Source organism: Borostomias antarcticus, assembly GCF_949987555.1.
Source record: "Borostomias antarcticus genome assembly, chromosome: 9".
Taxonomy (NCBI): domain Eukaryota; kingdom Metazoa; phylum Chordata; class Actinopteri; order Stomiiformes; family Stomiidae; genus Borostomias; species Borostomias antarcticus.
Window position 1 is genome coordinate 25,922,524 of NC_140242.1, and position 21,511 is coordinate 25,944,034.

Consider the following 21,511-nt stretch of genomic DNA (forward strand, 5'->3'; position numbering starts at 1 on the left):
ATTCATGGATAGAATGTACCACATCTGCAATCATTTTTTTGATCTTGATTATGAAAAAACTGAATTATGCTTCAAGAAAGGAGTAGGCCTATTTGCTTTAGTAGAGTTTCTGGGACTGGCCTGGGAGAGAAGGCAATGTAACTTGTTTAAAGGTTGAAAAAGTGCATCTAGTATGCAGGGGCGTCATGCAACCCAAAAAACCAAGGGGGCACGAGATAGCGAGGTGTCAATAGTGCGTGAAGTGCGTGCAAAATTTTAGTGTTTTTTTGTGCATTTTTGCAGTTTAAAATCAGGACACAGCACACTACCAGTTGGCACTCAAGCGGTATGAAATTAAACTTACCGGTAGCGTTCCTATCAAGGACTTTCAAAATGAAAGTGAGGGAAAACAAATCTACTTTTTTTTACTCACTTTGCATTGGTCCAAATGATATACTGTTTACTGAAGTATGAAGTATATTGAATCTGATATACTGAATAACATAATATTTGGAGGACCTGTTCATTAGTAAGGACAACCTAAATCTAGCCTAAATGTATGCAAGCAGACCATGAAAACGTGTTTATCTGAGACAAGGCGAGGGGGGGGGCTTCCAGGTCCAGTGTTAGTTTGGAAGAAACCAAATCCACTGGGAAAGAGGGTGTTTGGCTTTTTGAAAGAGGTTATGGTGGCTTTTCGAGGTGGTCTATGACATAATTAAAATAATACATTCAGCTCAGTCGAGAAAATAATCATAGCTCCGCATTGTAAAATGTAATGGTAAACAAACAATAACAGAAATAAAAAAAAAAAAAATAATAATAAAAAAACACCCCCAAATCTAAGGGGGCACGTGCCCCCTGAAGTTCTATAGGCATGACACCTCTGCTAGTATGTCCTGTATTGTATTGTTATTCATATGTGTTTTGTTTTGTTTGGGGTGGGTGGGGGGCGACTTGGGGGTGCGGGTATCTTACGCGTGTCCACTTCTGCGGAGGAGGGTCTGGGTAATGGGGCTGAACACGCAGCAGCCCGGACCCTCCTCTGTCAGGGGTTTATTATTATTATTATCCTTATTATTATTTTTGACATGGCACAATTCAAACGGAATCAAGATTTTTTTTGTTTATTGCCGTTCACTACCGTACATATTTTTCCCGAAATAAGGTCCCATGGGACGGCTCTTCCTGCTTCTGCTTAATTAGGCGCTCTATGCTGTTCACTGGATTGGCCTGTACTGTACACACTGGATTGGCCTGTACTGTACACACTGGCTTGGCCTGTACTGTACACACTGGATTGGCCTGTACTGTACACACTGGCTTGGCCTGTACTGTACACACTGTAGTGGCTGTGGTGTAAAAATACCTGTTCAAGTGCTCCTGCAGCTGATCCAAGCGTTGCTCCACCTCTCCATATGTGATCTCGCTGGCGTCGTCCTCGTCCTCCCCGAGCGCATCCCGCGATTGTGCTGACTCAACCAGGTATTCTGTGGGCTTCTCACAGGCCCATTTATCACCACACAGATCTGGTGAGGGGGGGCAAACGCATGCATTCTTTACAACCTCACATGTGGGTCAGTCCGCGGTAATCACTAAACCGAACTACCACTGAAATAGAATGCTATTCGTCTTTTTGCGGGAAGCTGTGTGCCGTTGCTTTGTAATTGATTAGCGCGGGCGTTTCGGGAGACTTGTTAGAACAATGGTTTTCCGCGCGGCTAGCGGGAGCGTCCATGGTAACTCATCGTTATCTTTGGTGGACACCTGCTAGTGGTAGCTGTCCAATGAGTCATGGCTGTGGCTGCGAGGCTTCTTTTGTCTTCTGTAACAAATGGCGGTGGCTAGTCATGTCTTTGATTACATTATCGGCCCGAGCAGGAGCCTCTTCAGAAAGGCATCTGAAGCTGTTTGATTCACGGCTATCCAACACTCCTTTTCTCCTAGTCATAGTTGTGTACAAGAGAACAGATAGATAATCCAGTAGGCTAGCTTTATACTATTTCAGGTATATCTGACTGCCTTCTCATCACACAGCCTTAGCGAGAACTATAGCCTACCTAATACACAGCCATTATACTGTACCATCTAAAGCTTTAAAATAAATCCAACACCGTTCAGCTGTACGCTGACAGAATATTGAACATGAGGTGTGACCAATCTTGAATTACAGTGTAACTTTCTCCACAACCACCCTGGAAAAAAACGGCCAAACCATAAACCTACGATACGATAAGTTTCTTCAAGAGCTTCTTCTGGAGTAGGCTACTTCGTTTGGTATGACCATGTTTTATTCTAATTCGTAGCGACCTGGCGAGACTAGGCTGCTCGATTCGGCATCGGAGAGAGCGCTGACGACGCGAGGTCACGCCACAACAAAGCGAGCCAGTGAGGGTAGTGTGGAAATCTGAAGTCGTCACAGGGCATGCAGCCGGACGGTATGAAGTATTCATTTTCTTTTGGATGAGGGCGAAGTAGGACGCAGCGTGGGCATACTGAGAAGCAAAGTCTGGCGGTCTACTGTATAAGCGGATCAGCAGATTTCTGAGCAGCGTCTAAAAAAGAACCCAGTACGACTAAGCGTTTGAGAGAAAGAGCTCCACGGAGACTTCCCTTTAGTGTGTATCCCACGGCTGGCGCCACACAGCTTTAGTCAGGGATTTACCAGCAGAGATGATTTGACTGATATGCAATGTTGTTTTGCTAGCTCCCACAGGTGCATACGGTCTAATGGAATGTGTATGCTGTGCTCTCCCTTGGGGAACACACACGCACACACGGATGCGCACGCACACACATGCACTAGACAACCTTTGTTATTTAATCTGTACACACCCTTTGTGTGTATATATCTGCACACAGTGCTGTCCATCCTTCTATCTAAACCAGATAATTATGTCAACTAGAATGGTGGGGTAATTGGATTATGTTCACCGTGATCTTCTTAAAGGCCATGTTTACATTGTGTCCTTTGTCAACTCCCCACTGATCTGAGGCCATTGCCTCTCCAGACCATGCTGTGTATCCAATTTCAGCAATCTACTTTGCTCTACCTTCAAAACACCCGACATTACTCTACTACCTTCAAACGAGATGCTCCCGTCTCCTCTAGGCTGGCCGTCTCCTCCGTTGGGGCTGGCGTCGGTTCCCAGGGCGGGGACCTCCACCCCGGCCCCCAGCTCCTCCTTCCCGTCTTTCATGTCCTCCGAACCTCTCTTCAGGCACGAGTACGACTCCTTCCCCCTCCCCGGGTCCTCCTCCGTCTCCTGGATGCTGCCCCCTGCGGAGCGGCAATAACAATTAGTAACCTGGTATCTAATGACTTTGCATGAGGAGGAAGTGCAGGCAGAGGCGCTGCTTATGTTCCTGCCCACCTTTTGACAGATACGGGGTGAAGGAGATGCGCCGTCTGCTTTTGGTGTCTTCTCCATCCGAGTCGCTGCCCTGAGCATATGTGGCCTGCAGAGACAGGAGCAGGACAGGACTAGCTGAATTGCACAGCAAGCACGGTGTCCACCCAAGGTTATAATAGTTTTGCTTTTTTCATTCGTTTTTATTATATCGTTTTAAAGGGGTCCACGTTTGCAAAATTAATTTTCATTGTTTTTCATGTACATTTGAGTCTCTGATGGGCCGACTAACACACAAAGTATGAAGTGAAACAACCCAGTCATTTTGTTGTGGTCAGCCGAAATGAAAACATTAGAAAAAAGTCAGTCCCTGCAAGCCGTTCAAATCTCCCGTCCTGGCAGTGTGTGGTAGACATTTTTTTTCCCCGATTGCTTTTCCAACTTGGGTCAGTATATGCAGGATTTTCAGATAAACTCTTTCTAAATGATCAAGCAATACCAACTGTCCGTGGAAATTATGCAGAAACTGTAATTAATTATGCTGTGTTTGTTTGCATATAGTACTAACGCTAGTTAGCTAACATGAACAAACTCCCCTTTTGCCTCAACCCGAATGCTCGTCTCATCATATGTTAGAGTAATGTTAGTGGAATGAAATTGGTAGACTTCTAGTTCATTGAGCGGTCATTAGAAATGATCAAATGTTAAGAAGTGGACATCATTGGATTCCCCTCGGCCTACAGAATCTAGCTTTTATTGTTTGTAGTCGAATGGTGTCATATAGCCTGGTGGTGTCTAGCTAGCGAATGTAGCTAGAGGTAACAGCATGCAACCGTGGAGACAATAACATGGGCACTAACGCTATTGTTTAGTCAGGGAGAGAGGACAATGAAATTTGTCACAGTGGCATCGAGTGTGGATGGTCCAGGCTAGCCTGCTATATTTGAGGTAGCATGGCACCATCAACAGCCCTCGTTCTCTAGCCTGCCGACTTGCTCTTAGCTGAGCTCAATTGCATATGAAAAAAGCACTCAATCCGCTCAATCTGATCTCATGGTCAATGGAGGGGTATAGAGACATGCTAACGCTCATTTTGAGTGGTATTTTCAGAAAAAATACTCATATATAGCATATAGCATAATAGGACAACTTTAAAGCTCAATGAGATAACTTTTTTATAGTTCAATATTCACCTTTACTTGCTATTAGTTTATGAATTGGCCTTAGCAAGACCCCAAAAATTATTTTTGTGACATGAGACTGCATGAGACCCTGTGAATTTATTATTTTATAATTTCGGTGTACTGGCTAGTACATTGGCGGGAAATCTTGTGGTGGAAGCGGAAGTGACACGTTTCGCGTGTAACAATATCAGGAAGACATCGCCCCGCAAATTTATCTACATGCACATAAAAGAAAGAAGACCAGTTTTTACCTGCATTGAGACTACCCTTCCAGAAGTAGCTACAATCTTCCAATCCAGTCTGCTCCACGCACGTTTGTTATCATATTTTTTTCCCGTCATTACAACGAGTGAGTGGGGAATTATGGGAAGTGTGGTTCGATTTTATCACGACCAGAGGGGCCACCAAAGATATATCTCATGCAGCTCTAACTTTTTGTTATCAATTTCAGTTTAGTTTTAATTCGTTTTTAAAACAGGTTTGCTAGTTTATTTACGTTTTTATTTTTTATTTTTTTATTCTTAGTTTTAGTTTTGGTTTTATTAGTTTCAGTATTATTTTCTACTGCTCTAGCCTCGTGAGACCATCCTGATCTCGTGAGCTCATGTTGTTTCATTCCATGTCAAACAAAACATCTGGCGCATGTCAGGTTATTTTTCATTCATTCATTCAATCATAACTTTTATTTAGGCTTGGAAAATACATTGAGGGTGACTAAGCCCTCATTTACGATGTCGCCGAGTAAGATTTCTCGCAGGGGCACAGCAAAAAAAATGGAGGATCGATTTAAAGGTGCTTCGATTTTTTTCGGCCACTAGATGGGGCAGTGGTGCAGTGTATCAACAAGTGGGCGTTTTCACTCCATAAGGTACTGTTCAGGGGGTGGGGCTCAGCGCCGGGCCAGCTTCGTTCATAATAAAAATAAATTCTGCATTTGCTCCACAGGCACTACACTGTTGGCTATATTTTCTGTACAGATAGTGATGACTCCCCTGGACCTATTTATTACATATATTGGGATTTTTATTATTATTTAATTTTTAATTTTTTACAAAAAGTGAAGTAAATCGAACAGAACACCTTTCATATCCACCCAAAATACTAAATACTAGGCTTATGTAAAAAATGATAACGACAAAAACTAGTTTTCGTTTTTTGATGCAACCATTTTTGTGGTAATGAAGGAATGGAAATGTGATATTTTCTTCATGTGTTATTAATTTTATGTGCATCTTACATGTTACTCATACATAATAATAAGCTACTTTCTGCCTGCCTGCCTCTCTATATCCAGACTTTCCTCGGACACTGTCATTCCATTTCAAACCTTTATTTCTACTCGTGAAGCACTGAGATTTCCCTCATTTACAGTGACGAAGTGACCATTTTCTAACATAGGAATCTAGCATACTGTATCTTCATTCTTTAATACTAATAGTTTACAACATCTAGAACCTGTGCCATGGTGTTGTCATCTCGAAGGTCGAAGGTCAGCTCCAGGTTGGTGAGGAAGAAGTCGGCAAACTCTGGGTACATGTCCAGCACCTCCAGCAGCTCCTCCCTCTGGATGGTGTGCAGGTCACAGTAACTTAGCGCCTGCACATCAGCGTTGGACTTCCCCGACTTGGCGTACAGATGGATCATCTCTCCAAAGATGTCGTTCTTCCCTGGCAGACAGACAGGTGTGGGGGGGTGCTCAGGTCAGATTATTTTGCAATTATGGATATGGTTAAGTCTACCTGTAAAACGATGTGTAAAAAAACTACAGTATGAACCTGTTTGTTTGTGCGATAATATTTGGACACAAATGATCTCCTCTCCTCTGAGTTACAAAGTGGAAAGATCCCTCGTTATCACAAACCATAATGTACCGTTGGCGGCAGAGCCGTGCAACACAGAACGGCATGGGAGGAGTCTGCTAGATGAAGATCCAGCCCAGCTACCTGGTTTTCTGAGGATCTCTCGGGACATTATGGAGAATTGGTCTGATGGGAAGAGTTGACTGGCGTATGAGAAGAAAGACAAGCCGAGAGAGTTTGCCTTTGAGGATCATACACGTCAGAGTGTCTGGATGGATGGACCATTGTTATTAATCTCTCAGATCCATTATTAAACCAACTTTGATGTTGGGAGAAGAGTGTTTGATAATTATTTACATAGCCTCAAAAGGAACACACGCCTGTGAAATGATTTTCACATAATTTGTTCTTCGCAATTGTGATAATAAAGAAATCTAATACAGGAGGATTCTGGATGGATTGTAGTATAAAGGGCATGGTACAAGAAAAGGCCTTTTGGAGGTGCCAGGCTCGACTAAAATGTCAGCGCTGGGAATAGGGTGCCGTGGGATGGCGTAGCGATGTGATAGGCTGGCTGCCGGTGACCTATGAGGAGCAGCCTGAGGGTTCGCCGTCTCTGCTCGGCAGGGAACGCACAGCCCTTGGAAACCAGAGAACAGCAGAGGGGAGGGGAGGCAGCAGACGGCTCTCGGCTCCACACTCCGCTCACACCTCAGGGATTTATATCAACATTACGATAAAACACAAGCCGAGAAACACCCCCACAATCCAGAATGTGATGACGCGGCGGCCCTCAAAAACATTATTTATGTCCGTTATTAGCGAGAATTGTGCTGTTATCGGATATTGCATGCACGAGCAGAGCTGGAGCGTTAACGTTGCAAGTGAACTGTATTAATGGTTTTTTAACGTGATGATACTGCAGCTTTCTGCCTGCTCAGACCCTATTATGTCAGACGCGGCTCTGGAGAGCTTTCACTCCATGAAAAATCGTCTGTTTTATCCAGGCTTGGCCCTGAACACCTGTGAGGGATTCACAGGTGTGACTGTTTGAGGAAAACGCTTTCTTCTTGTCGTTTCAATGGGCAGTACTGTACACCTACTGTACAATAGCAACGGCGATACTGGCAATGAGTATTAGCCGTTACACAGTTGAGCAACGTTCCTGTCCTTGTCTCTCTCTCTCTCTCTCTCTCTCTCTCTCTCTCTCTCTCTCCCCCTTTCTCTCTCCTCTCTCTCTCTCTCTCTCTCTCTCTCTCTCCGGCACTATTAAAAGAATCGCTGCAGAGCTGCATTGACAGCTACACTATGTGCTCTTTGAAGTTGGCAAACGGTATCATGCCGAGCCACCTAACAGAAATGTCAGACTCTCTTTCCTGTCACATACAGTAGGCAGTCCCAATTCCTCAAAAAAGACAGCGCCTGCTGAGTGGAAGCTTACTTCACACAATTCGAGTCAAAGTGTCTAAATCTAAAGCCAAAATCGAAAAAAAAAAGAAGTGGATTAGACAACTACTTCACAATGCATTCCGGTGTTGACACCTCACAGGAACATTTGGGCGAGCAGTCAGCACAGCAGGGATTCAGGGTTTGAACAGAGAGATCCTTCTGTTGGGGGTAAGGGGCACCCTGTACCCCAGCCTGTGCCAACCAGGCCTATTGTACCAAGTCTGCATACAGTATTGGCAGATATGAAGCAACCTACACTGATGATGAGGTCCTATTAATCATTAATTCGCAGCAGTCCTTCTAACGGACCTCCAGAAAATCATACACAAGTATATAAAACCAAGAAGGGAGGAAGTTATAATTATAATACTAATTGTTGATCATTTAAATATTATTGTTCTAACATGCATCACAAGCAGAATGTATTGAATACACAACGCACTATAAAATATTATGTCGTTTTAGAAACATATGTTCATCTGACTTCATTTTTGGTGCTCTGTTGACATTACCCATTTAGACTTACTGTAGTTTTCTCTACTTTTTGTCCTTAAATACATTTCAAATGAGTTTACTGAATTAAGTTATCTGTGTTCATGCAAAAAATTCTTCAAACAAAAAATAAGTTCCTTAACTTTTCTCAGTCAACGGGTTTCCTCACTTTTTGAAGTAAAGTCATACAACACATCTTACAAAGACACATTCAGCAACTCACTCAACTCATTACATAACCGCGATCACCGGCCAAGGGCGGCGCGTACCTAGTATGGCCACCACCACGTCGTCCTTCAGGATCTCGATGGAGCCGCGCGACAGGAAGTAGAGCGCGGTGAGGACGTCCCCGCAGTGCACCAGCGTGTCCCCGGGGGGGGCGTGCGTGGTCTGGAAGCGCATGGCCAGCGCCCGCAGGCAGCCCTTGGAGGCCCCTTGGAAGGCCTTGCATCCTTCCAGAAGGTTCTTGTTGAGGTGGAGGCAGATGTCCGCCTGGAGACACTCGGGGAAACCTTTCAGCACCTGCAGCGGAGCGCAGGGGGACGGGCGGTTACGTGACGGGCGGCGGGAAGGCGGAGGAGGGCGTCGGCCAGCGACCTATCCCGCGCTCAGGAGCCGAGGGGGCCGGCGGTAAGTGGAGTCGAGTGAAAACCCGCTTTCTGGAAGACCCCCCTGATAATGTGCGCTGGTTGTTGTTTCCCTCTAGAAGATGAGAAGAAAAGCTAGCAGAATTTACTTACCTCAACAAAAACACCTGACTCAACCCGATTTCAACTCTTACAGTATGTGCACAGTACTCGGTGGTGATAATGAGATATTACAATGAGGTGTGGATGAAGAATCTTGCAAGTAAAGGAAAAATACCAGGCATACAGTAGGCCTATTAGTCCACTAATGTGACCAGCATCCTGTTAAAGCAAGCTTGCGCCAACCCATGCATGCGTATTGCGTACGGTGTGTGTAGCTTATCTCCGTGGCTTGGAGCTCAAAGCACACTATTAATAAAAGCTGACATGCAGACTGCAGCGCCGCACTGGCACACAGCAAACGGGAGATGGCAGAACACATCACGCATTGTGTTGCATCCTCAAGTGATGACACAAATAATACTATGAGAACAGATGGCGGGTGGAGGAGATTTAGGGTGTCACCGGTTCACTTGAAGTGCTGCATAATGCTTGCAACAATAGTAAATGATGATGTTTTTGATGGGAATTATGGTATAATTATGGTAAAATGTCACAAGCTGTTATTGGAGAACTAATGTAATAAACAAAACAAAAAAAACATGATTACAATTCATATGTATACCTCCTGATCTTACCAATGTAGAGATGTCAATCCAATATAAAAGCAGCCATGAGAGAGAAAAGTTTTTTTTTAAGCATTTAGCATTTTTCCAAGATCACACTGACATATTAACCACGACAAACACATTTCTTACAGATTGCAGAACGCTAAGCAGCCTACAGACTGAGGCGCAGGAGGTTGAGCTACTCGGTCGCGGGGACGTTGGCAGGAATTTTGGCCCTCGTGAACAAAATATTCCTCTGGGGCCCCTTAATACAGTATGTATTGATCAGATGTTTTCTGGGCCCTGTCAAAGCTGGCTGATGGCCCCAGGCTGTGTCGGGTGTGCGCCCTGCTCACCGTGTTCATGTCGATGCCGTTGGTGTAGGTCCAGGAGTGCTGGAAGTACTCCTCCAGGCGCTGCCTCAGGGGGTTGGGAATCTGGTGGAAGCGGATGAACTCCTTCACCCGCAGCATCTGGGTGTGGTAGCGCGCCGTGCCCGAGTACAGACGCTGGATGATGGCCGACACGTTCCCGAAGATGCTGGCGTACATGAGGGCTGGGAGGCAGGGCGGCAGGGAGATGCAAGGGTGCTAGTAAGTCATACAATGTGCTTCTAATTTTCGAATAAATAGTTTGAATGCCAAAAAGTAATGGTTTAATGGCATAATGTTATTAATAGTATGTACTTGTAGATTGTTTTGTATCAAAATATAATGAGACATGGATTATTTTTTAGCGTTCCAAGTGTAACCGTCGTACTCTCGTCTGCGTTGTGTTCAACAGTTCGACCCATGTTAAGGACTCGCCCAGGGCGGGATTCGAACCCCACACTCAACAAGCTCTCCCGCTTGCTCCAATAGGGATGCCCCCCCCCCCCTGGAGGGACTGTCAGCTCTCCTTTGAGGCGTGGGTCACACTTTACAATAAGGGTCACAAAAAACATTAGTTAACTGTTAACTAATGCTTATTTAGGGTTAGGTTAGGTTACTAATATTAGTTAAGGTTAGGGTTAGGGTTAGGTGAGTTAACCTTAGTTAACATAAATAACATTAGTAAATGGTTAATAGAGACATAAATTAACTGTTACTTCATGCTTAATAATGCATTAACTAATGCTTATTAATGTACCCTTATTATGAAGTGTTACCGAGGCACGAGTTTCACCAGCTACTCCACATTTCACTCGGTCACACCAGCACCCAAAGCAGGTAAAAAAGACTCACAGCCGATGAGCATGACGCAGATGGAGAAGATCTTCTCAGAGTTGGTGTTGGGGGACACATTCCCGAAGCCCACGCTGGTCAGGCTGCTGAAGGTGAAGTAAAGAGCCGTCACGTACTTGTCCTTGATTGACGGTCCGGAGCTGGGGTCGCTGTAGTTGTACTGCTTGCCGATGGACACGCCCAGGTTGTCTAGCCAGCCAATATGGTGCTCCAGGTAAGGCTTCTCCACGTTGCCGATGGCGTACCAGATGCAGGCCAACCAATGGGCGATGAGGGCGAAGATGCACATGAGCAGCATGAGGACGGCGGCGCCGTACTCCGAGTAGCGGTCCAGCTTCCTGGCCACGCGCACCAATCGCAGCAGCCTGGCCGTCTTCAGCAGGCCAATCAGAGTAGTGGTCTTAAAGTACAAGGCAAGAGTCACACATTACCTAAGCAACTGTGGTACATTCAGAATAAGGATGATTTCACAAACAGTAAAAACTGTGGAATTCCATTCAATACTACTGTTTTTCTACTAAATATCATGTGCTAAATATCAACATGTGCTATGATTATCTGAATGGTATCCTGAGGTGACTAGGAATCTAGGCTATTTCAGTTATGTAAGCCAACTGCTGTTTTATTCAAGCGCTTCTAAATTAAAGTCTATAAAAAAAGGATAAGACCCAACTCCTCTTCATCAACACCACTGATTAATTTGCTCAGTTCATTAAACAGCATAATTCAAACGCTCTCCACGTTGGCAACCGCCCAAGGCTTGTTTTTTTGGTCAAAGCCAAATCAACACTCGTGAGCTGCAGAAACCGGCAGCCAGTAAATAAATCCTGCGTTATTGAAGTCTGCGCGGGAGCCAAGGCGCCGGACGAGTCCCAGGGAGTTTGCCACTCGTTCTGTCTCGTCAGGAGAGACCGGAGCAGAAACACTTACAGGCCGTCCCCTACAGGGAGACCATTTGTTTGCCTGACAATTAAAACACGACCTGGGAAAGTGAGGTTAGTCACCACCATCCGTTACTTTCAGAGCCTCTTTCATGGTTAACGCAGACAGTAGTTCTACTGCATGGATCCCTCGCTGTGTGTGGGAGAGAATGTTTCACGTTCAATGGCACCGGCTTACAGCTGTGGGAAGGGGGGGTGGGGGTGGGGGTGCTTCTGGAGATCAAAGAGGGACACGAGGGAGATGTAAATGAACGAGACACCCCCAGAGACTGGACGTCTTACTGTACGGTCAGCATGGTTTAATACGTACTGTAGCTCTCCCCTGAGTTATTAGCTCTCCCCTGAGTTATTAGTATTTGGTAGTACAATTCCCTAATGAAATGGTTGACAACATAATAATATTCATAGACATCATTAAGCAATACAAATGCCCTCAGCTCCTCTCTGATCACATGCTCCCTCGAGACCTGAAGGTAGGCTACAGTTCAAGTCAGGACAAAATGTTCAAGATATCCGCAATAAGTTAAAGCTTCAAAATTCATTATAAACAAAATGATATTGCTAATACACTAAACTGCAGGGTGTTGGCTGAGGAGCAGTTACAAAACAAAAAGACACTGATAAAAAATATAGCATTTAGAAGGTTTTCAAAAGCCCTGGAACACTAAAGCCTCCATAAGCCTCACAGCCTTTAAATGAAATGACTCCTGAATACCAACTGTACACTTGGGAAAAACTCAGAAGACAGATGTAGACGGTGGCTAAGACGCTGCAAAGGCTGCAAACAACTTGAGGGTAATATGACGATCATATGGCCAGTCTATACTATTATTACATGTTAATACTGTACATGTTTTATGTGGTTCACATGGCCAGTCTTCTTAGACCGTTAATCTGGACTGTTGTCATTTTTCTGTGTGTGAAATAATGATGACGTCATCCTCGACCTCCTCTGGTTTTTTCCCATCAATCCTCTCGGTGAGTCAGAGGAGGTGGGATGGGTGATTACGTTTTATAATCAGCAGTTCCGGCGCTACCGGTGTGACATCAGAGAATGATAAAGCGCCGAAGAGGCCCCGGGCCTGAGAGGACATTTACCTCCAAAACAAACACGGCTACGAGCCTCCTTGCACGCTCGCTAGCGGCGCTCTCTCTCTCGTGTCTGCGTGTCAGCTGTGCACACAGCCCCCTCTGGCTCTCTCTCTCCTCATATAAATGCATCATTGATTGCCATTTGGTAAGCCATTAATCCACGTAAATGGATTCTAGAACGACGACCATTCATAAGAAGAAAAACGAGAGAAAAAAAAAAAAAACGTGCAATTTAATACAGTAATCTGTTCAGAGCAGAGACAGACATATTCAGGCGTTGAGATACTGTAAGGGGGCCAGAAGTCTGGGATTGGTGAACAGGAAAGAGTGGAAGCAACGCTGAGAATGCTGGGAAAGATACGTACGCCAACGGAGGAAAAACACACGGGAGAGACACGCATCATAGGCGGCTTACCTCGTCAGATCCCGAGCCGAAAATCAGCAGGTCGAAGGGGATGGCCGCCACCATGTCTATGAGGAACCAGCCCTTGAAGTAGTGGATGGCGATCTTGGCCGGGTGGCTCACCACCTCTTCGTTCAGGTTGACGTAGGTGGTCCTGAAGTTGATGAGGATGTCGATGATGAACATGATGTCCACCATCAGGTCGACCACGTTGAGCGGCGAGCAGCTGTAGCCGCACTCGCGCCTCTTCTGCTCCTCGCGGTCGTTGAGGAGGAAGGCGGCGGAGTACGGCGTGAGGATGGCCGTGTAGATAACCAGCAGCAGGATCAGCCAGTCCCACACCGCCTTGAACGGGCTGTAGTGTAGGATGGTCCACTTGTCGATGCGCGGCGTCTGGAGCTTGTACTCCGGAAGGACGTCGGCTCCTAGAGACAACACCTGCAGAACGTGGACAAGGGTGGACAGCTGTTAAATTGATCAAGACACTTTAAATGCCAGTGCTATCCTTCCTTACGGTTCAGAGGTGATCGCGTAATAAGTGTCTTTCTCCTGATTATGAGTCTAGATTTCAAAGACACGTGCAGTCTCAAGGTGCTTTAGGACACAATTAAATATTAATTACCCATCATTTTATTCTGACAGTTTCCAAGACTACTTCAGGACCACTTAACCAAGTGAGCAGCTCTTGCCAGGCCAATCCAGGTAGAATACCAGAGACTCATGGACTTAATAGCAGATATAATTTAGCAAACCTGAGAGTAGGTGTTGCTGTCAAACTCCAAGTCCTCTGCTCTCATTTGACAGACGGAAAGGTTGCTTCTGACCCCAGAATGTGAATAATCTGATTTACCATATCAGACCGTTCCAGTGGAACTTCTAATAAAAGCTGTACATTCTGTCCATGGTTGGAAATGAATTAATTGTAAGTGAAGTAGAAGAAGATGCCGTAATGGACATCTTGCAATGTTCTCCTATAATGCAATCTTGCAATGTTCTCTGGCAGAACACTATAGAACTTTCCTTACAATAAAATGTTTTGAATTTGATGACATTACTGTAGATAATCATGTAATGTTGCCACTGTATCATCTACTGGTTTCTCTCCACATCTGGAGTGAGTTACAGTAGTGGTTCGTTATGAGCGGACCAGGAATGTTGTAATCTAATGCTCAGCGAGAGCTCTCCTCTCTGGTTTAATAAACGTTGACAGTGGGCAAACGGGAGCCGGAGTTCTCTGATAAATAGTGCAGAAGCGACGAGGAGGCCAGAGGTGTCTTTGCTTTCTGTTGCTTCAGCACATTCTCCAAATGAGTTATGGATTGCAGCATGCATCCACACACTCATTCAGGGCATGCACTGTAGCATTTGGTTCTGTGCTATGGCTCAATCCAGGCTTTCTCTCACCGGTAGGAGTTTAATGGGCTGGTGTGTGTGCTCTGCGATAAAAACTGAGGGCTTGTGTCTTTTGAGTAGATTGCAAGTGTCAAATGGCTCTGTTTTCCAAAAGGGTCTGAGTGTAATTCGGAGTCACTTTCATCTACTCGTTGAGGGACCAACTAAGATGACGGAATGTCAAGCATGTGCTAGAAAGCCTTTAGTGCATTCATATGGAACAACTGAACAGGAAGTCCGCCACCAATTATGTCACCACATTCATTGTGTCAATGAAGTAGTAGTCTCGCATAGCCGGACCTATCTCCACACTTCGTTTACGCTGTGCCAGCGCCGGAGACAGGTCTGGCTGGATATATTACCATTCTGCAATAGGGGGGGAAAAACGTAGCATTTCTTTAAACCAATCACAGTCGTCTTGGCCAGCCAAGCCCCGGATGCAGCAACAGTGCTCTTACAAAATAGTCTGGATCGAATCTGATTGGTGCCAAGAGAATCTCTTGGCCCGAATCAGATTAATTTGCGTTGCCAGTCTCGCCACTGATTGGGCAATGTGACAAGAAATGAGGAGGTTTATTGCCAAAACCTACATCCGTTGAGTCAGACTAATGAAGTAGTGGAAGCGAGCGTAAACATTTGCAGGTATCCTGATCATAATACCGATTCAAACTTCAAGAAAATGCAAATAATACAGATTTAAACTTCAAGAAAACATCCTAAAATGCTCTGTGAACATGACGCAGTGACCTCCAAAACGACGCTAACGTTTTTGAAAACAATGTAGGACAAAAATATCTCAGATGCAAGAGAAAACCTTGATATATTAAACATGATGCAACCCCACCACTATAGTTTTGATATTCTTTGCCTCTAATTATCGGTACCCTAATGTCACTGATCCAAACTATTTAGTGGCCTGAGATATCCTATAATATAACCTTTTCTAACCAGGCACACAGGAGCAAACTTACTTCTCAATCGCACTCAGAGTTTACCACAAGCACGGGAGCACAGATTATCAAATCAAACTCAAATCAAATCAAACTTTATTTATATAGCGCATTTCATACATAAAGGCAACACAATGCGCCTCACAGAAAGAAAAGGGGGTGGTGTACTACACTGATCTTACCCCTTATTTTCCAGAAGGAAGTATACAAGAATATGAGTATTGTCAAGCAGAAGCACCCACAGACACACGGCATATGGTCATGACAAAAAGGACACATACCTGTACAGTACATGACCGAGACATACACTATCACTAGTCTAATCTATCCATGATTATCAAACTACATTACCCAAACAAGAACCATCTACACAGTTGCCAGTTATTAGGTACACTTGCTCGTTGACACAAATAGCCTGCTCCGATCCTCCCAACAGCAAATCATGTGGCTGCAACATAAAGCATGTAGACATGGTGAAGAGGGTTAGAGGTTTAGTTGTTGTTTGACCAAACGTTAGAATGGTCTAGACGCATGATCTAAGCGACTTTGACAATGGCATGATTGCTTTTGTCAGACGTGGTTGTTCAAGCATCTCAGAAACAGCTGGCCTCCTGGGATTTTCAGGCACTAGGCTACAGCCTCAGAGAATAGTGCCATGAACAAAAAGCATCCAGTTAGCGGCACATCTGTGGGCAAAAACACCTTGCTAACGAGAGGTCAGAGGAGAAAGGCCAGACTTGTTCAAGCTAGAAAGACCATAATGTTTGGAGTGCAGAAGGGCACTTGTTGAATCCATGTCATGAACAATTCAGGCTGTTCTGGAGACAAAAGGGAATCCTACCCGGTACTAGATAGGTGTACCTAATAAGGTGCAATGGCCACTCCTGTAAAAAACTATAATTACTGTACCAATAACTGTACCCAGAATGCACCTAACCTCTACACTAACCTATGAGAATCCTAACATGCAGAACCAGGACCAAACACGTCCCTCAAGAGGTTAGAGGTAGAGGGTAGAGGCAATGATGTGATTTTTTTTACTAACTATAAAAGGACTATTCAACAGTTGCATATTGTGTTAAAGGAGCCTGCTCCCTCACCTGTGTGACTTTCTCTGTGACGTTGTGTGTCCTGTCTTTGACCTTCGGTGCAATGATGGTTTTCTCTGACGTAGGTGGAGAGTGGGGCTTCTTGTCGCTGCCCTCGGTGAAGTTGAGTGCGATCAGCGGGATCTTGTTGATGGCGCTGTACTTGTTAATGTTGGACTCGGAGGTAGAGCCCAGCAAACTGGACTTCAGGTGGTTCAATGGACCTGGAGGGATCAAAGACATGCAAAGACTGTTAGAGCATCAGGTTACCCCTAATAAAGGAATGTAAATGGTAAATGGACTGCACTTATATAGCGCTTTTCCACCTTAGCGGCACTCAAAGCGCTTTACAATGGCCTTTTATTCACCCACCAATGGCGGTAGCTGCCATGCAAGGCGCTAACCTGCTCATTGGGAGCATTTTGGGGTTAGGTGTCTTGCTCAAGGACACTTCGGCTGGGATTCAAACCACTGACCCTTCGATCATTGAAGGGCCCGCTCTACCAACTGAGCTACAGCCGCCCCAGCAGGAAGCACCAGGTACATCGTGAATACACATTCTAGTACTGCACTGTGAGCCAAAATAAGGACAATTCTCATGTTCTGTCACAAGACACACGTGTGTCGAATAAGATGCATGGTTCTTTTTACACTCCTTGCTCCTAAAACCCAACAGGGAGTTATTGGCTGTAGTCTAGGCTCAATTGGTCGGTTGATATCCAGCATACTGTACACATACGTATCCAGGTACTAGGTAATAGATAGGGCTGTCAATTCAGGGCTGTTAATAAGATAAATGAGTAAAAAATGTACGCAGACAAATTGACAAACTCGGTCGCAAAATGAATTGCTATGGGCTGCAGGTCAATTAATATGGTAGAAGACAAGGTCTTAATGCAAGCATTGCAAATTGCGTCCTCCAATGCAGCTATAAGCCAGCATCAAGAGGCACAAGAGTTTAGAAAATCCACGGATGTATTGGAACAAGCTGAATATGTTGCTCAGATTGATTGATAGCCTGCCACATACTGTAAGATACTGCCACATACTGTAAGATATTGCAAATAATAATTTAAAGCCACCTTTTGTAATGTCTATTCAATTACTCATCTGCCACAATAATGTAACATCTTTTAATTGAAATATCTTAATTTGGGGGCTTTTCCCAGCAAAAATGCTATATGTGATTCATTGCGATTAATTAGAATAATTAATTACAGATCATGTCATTAATAAGATTAAATTTTTTAACTGATTGACAGCCCAAGTAATAAATATAGGTTTACTGTGCTTTATGAATTACTCTGGTAGGGGGAAAAGCTGTAGCAATAAACCAAACCATGATGAAAACTGGCATTCTGTGACCAGGGACAGTCATGGGCAGGAGAGAAAGAACAATCTTACTTTGTTAAATTGCAGTAGGCGATAGAGGTACAAGACAACTGGTTATTTCATGCAGGTACACTTCAAAATAGCAACGGTATTAAAGCAGTTAGTGCAGAGAGCAGGCTGTTATTCAGGATTGTTCCGGAAGACATACAGTAATAGCTGGCATGGCAAGAACGTTACCGCCACACCGGGCTACTGTGTGGTAATATCTGTGGTTTTAGTGGGTTTTTAAACTGGGTTTTAGTGAGTCCTCGCGTAGGTAGCGAGTTGTTGGTTAAACTCACTCCCCAGTATAAATATTGTCCACCCGCGCCAATGGCACAGCTGGTTAAAATGGTGTCTGTCACGTGGGGCACCAGGGTTCGATTCCCACCAAGGGCATGCCGAAACGAATGGGTTACATCCGCACAGCGGGCCCTTGTCAATGCTGGTCTGATGAGAACATTCATCAGTATGTCGAATGCTTTACTAGAAATACATGCTGGCAGGGCAGTCCACAGAGAGCATGGACAGACAACACATGGTTACCTCCGATTTGCCGGCCATTGTCTAAAAGCAGCACCACAGCAATGAGAGGAGAAGAGAAGGAAGACATGATTGTGTGGATAAAGATACCAGCAATGAAACCTCACCTGTACTGTACGTCTTCAAAATCAGGCGAAATTTATAGACGAACTGCGAGGAAACTATTTTAAAAAGCGCAGTATAAGGAGAGCAACAGAGTTATTCTCATCCCACCTTCGCTTGCATGTCGATCCCTGAAGAGGCCTTTCGAGTTGGAGCAGGTCCCCTCCATGTCGTGGACGGAGGAGGCCCGTCTCATGCTGCTGATGCTACCCCCCCGGGAGAATGCGTTGGTTGCAGCCAGGCAGGTGCTGGACTGATGCTGCTCCGTTTGGTACAGCCGGTCCCAGGGGTGTTTGGGGGACGAGTGGTCCAGGGGTCCCGGCGCAGTGACACTTGCCTGGGAGGAGTGGTGACTGGAGCTGATGAGAGCGTGCGTGTCGTTGGCCTCCGTGGGGCTGTCCTTGGCCGGGGAGGGGAGGCTGTTCAGGGCCACAGAGTCCTCGCGGGTGATGGGGGACTCCAGCGTGACAGAGTCCACCATGACGCCGTCCGGGTCCTCTTGGGGAAGAGACTGTTTGCTTGTTCCCATGAGGCTCAGGGCAGCCTGGCGGAATCTGAAGAATCTGCTCTTCCCTAAGAAACGACAAAACATTTGGAAATTGCTTATGAATTCTTGAATATATCTACTTAAGCAACTAAGTGATATCAGGCTATTTGATTTAATGTGGTTTATTCTGCCCTAAAGGAAGGAATAGAACTGTGATGTACAGTGTTCAGGTACATATACTGTAGATCTACTGTACAGTTCAGTCAGCGATACTTGAATCATGGCACTTCTGTTTGATTCCCTGCAGCGGCACATTCTAATTTCCGTGATTATATGAAATTCAATTATTGGATTTCCTCATGCTGTGCGGTTTGTGGTCCGATCAAACACAGAGGAGAGAGGATTTGTCATTTAATCCCATGCTGTTCAAGTGTACCTGGCTGAATTACCTTTGGATTAACTTTCATCCAGAAATAACATTTCCTGAATATGTAACGGCTTTGCGGTCAACTGTTATTGGTTTATAGTGATTATAGTGATTTTCCATGAACGGAGAACATGGAACATCTTCAGAGTGGACGCACACGTACACGCACACACACACACACACACACACACGCAAAAAACACATACGCACACATACACGCACGCACACACACACACACACACACACACACACACGCACACACACACACACACACACACACACACACGCACACACACACACACACACACACACACACACACACACACACACACACACACACACACACACACACACACACACAGGCCTATAGGAGCCACCTGAATCAGGGAGGGTGTGTGTAGTTGTGGCTCATTAACAATGGAAGGGCCGGTGAAAGCGAGCCCAGGAGGTGACTATCGCTCAGCACCCCCCAGACGTCATGTCACCGCCATCTCGTTCCATTCCCCTGCCACGTGCGCTGATGTTATAACAGCCCCGGCCTACAGCTGTCACTCAACATGGCTCAGGTCTCTCCTGATAGGCTGGGGACTCAACATAGCTCCTGGACAGGTCTCTCCTGATAGGCTGGGGACTTAGTATAGCTCCTGGACAGGTCTCTCCTGATAGGCTGGGGACTCAGTATAGCTCCTGGACAGGTCTCTCCTGATAGGCTGGGGACTCAGCATAGCTCCTGGACAGGTCTCTCCTGATAGGCTGGGTAGGCAGGAGGTGTGTAGTCCACCTCTGTCACCTATTATTATATTATATAGCTGTGGTGACTATAGACATACTGTACTGTACTTTGCCTTATGGCTCAGCTCTCTTGTCGTTACAACAGTGCGGTAGAGCGACTGCAGTAGAGCGACTGCAGAACCGCACCAGCTGCTCCGATTCTCCGGCCAAAACTCCCTCTCCATGGTTCCCTCACTCGTGAACAAGACCCCCAGATACTCAAACTCCTTCACTTGGGGTAAGGACTTATTTCCCACTCGGAGCGGATAATAATAATTCTAATAATGATTGTTTCAGCACTTGTGAGATGGTCTCACAATGAGAAAAGATTTATAAATTAAGGAAGTATTTATGGTTATTATTATTATTATTACTTGTTTCAGCACTTTGAGATAAAAAAGTGAACTCACAATGAAGTGCTTTATACGTAAATATTTTTTTATTATTGTTTAATTGTTATTTATTAGCATTTATTTAATCAGAATAAAAATCATATATTGTTTTTATGTGACATGTATGGCGGAGGGGGTAGGGAGGTACATCCACAACAAAACGTGTAGCCCCCACCTCGATGACATAGGCGCTACAGCAATCCCCACCAATCAGCTACATCTCGACGAAAAGAGGGGGGAGGAGCAGCAGCAGCAGTGAACTGCTGTCTAAAGTGCTCCTGAACACCACAGATCACTCAGGTCACCGTGAGATCATGAACCCCCCTCCGCCTACACCGCCTTCAACTGTGCGCTAACGACACCCAGCTATGCGGCATCATCCCCAGAAATGTTTGCCGTCATCCTTAGAAGATAGCTGTGCCATCTAGAGAACGATATGCGCGATCACTCAAAGTTGTTTATCTGTGAGATCACGGTGTGCTGGGGACAGGATTGGCTTGAAGGAGCTGGTAGAGTCTGAGTTTGTAGAAGAACATGAACGGGGCAAAGAAAGGATTTCTAAGCAGCCAGTGAGGGAAATGCAGAAGCCTATTACAGCTTTATGGGCCCCGGTTCTTAATTCCGTCCCAGAGCAACGACGGTCCTCCGTGTCTGGTTCCTACCATTAAGCCTTCCAAGGGTCATTTACTCCAAATCCATTCATTTCCAACTCATACGGCAGCGATTAATCCGTTGCAATAACTCAGTATGAAATTACAATGAAACGCTTCAAGGAGTGGATC

The 21,511-nt window shown here is 45.2% G+C and overlaps 1 protein-coding gene across 1 annotated transcript in view; it reads right to left on the reverse strand.

The window, feature by feature from the left end:
- kcnh7 (potassium voltage-gated channel subfamily H member 7) overlaps positions 1 to 21,511 on the reverse strand; it is a gene marked incomplete at both ends in the record, with an annotated part of 43,202 nt that overhangs the window by 5,243 nt on the left and 16,448 nt on the right. Inside the window, 11 exons of the mRNA XM_084442941.1 lie at positions 1,349 to 1,508; positions 3,062 to 3,259; positions 3,354 to 3,438; positions 5,969 to 6,180; positions 8,523 to 8,775; positions 9,904 to 10,103; positions 10,771 to 11,170; positions 13,219 to 13,644; positions 16,649 to 16,860; positions 18,554 to 18,574; positions 18,764 to 19,225. Of these exons, the coding sequence (XP_084299067.1) occupies positions 1,349 to 1,508; positions 3,062 to 3,259; positions 3,354 to 3,438; positions 5,969 to 6,180; positions 8,523 to 8,775; positions 9,904 to 10,103; positions 10,771 to 11,170; positions 13,219 to 13,644; positions 16,649 to 16,860; positions 18,554 to 18,574; positions 18,764 to 19,225 (2,629 nt within the window). The remainder of the gene's footprint in view (positions 1 to 1,348; positions 1,509 to 3,061; positions 3,260 to 3,353; positions 3,439 to 5,968; positions 6,181 to 8,522; positions 8,776 to 9,903; positions 10,104 to 10,770; positions 11,171 to 13,218; positions 13,645 to 16,648; positions 16,861 to 18,553; positions 18,575 to 18,763; positions 19,226 to 21,511) is intronic.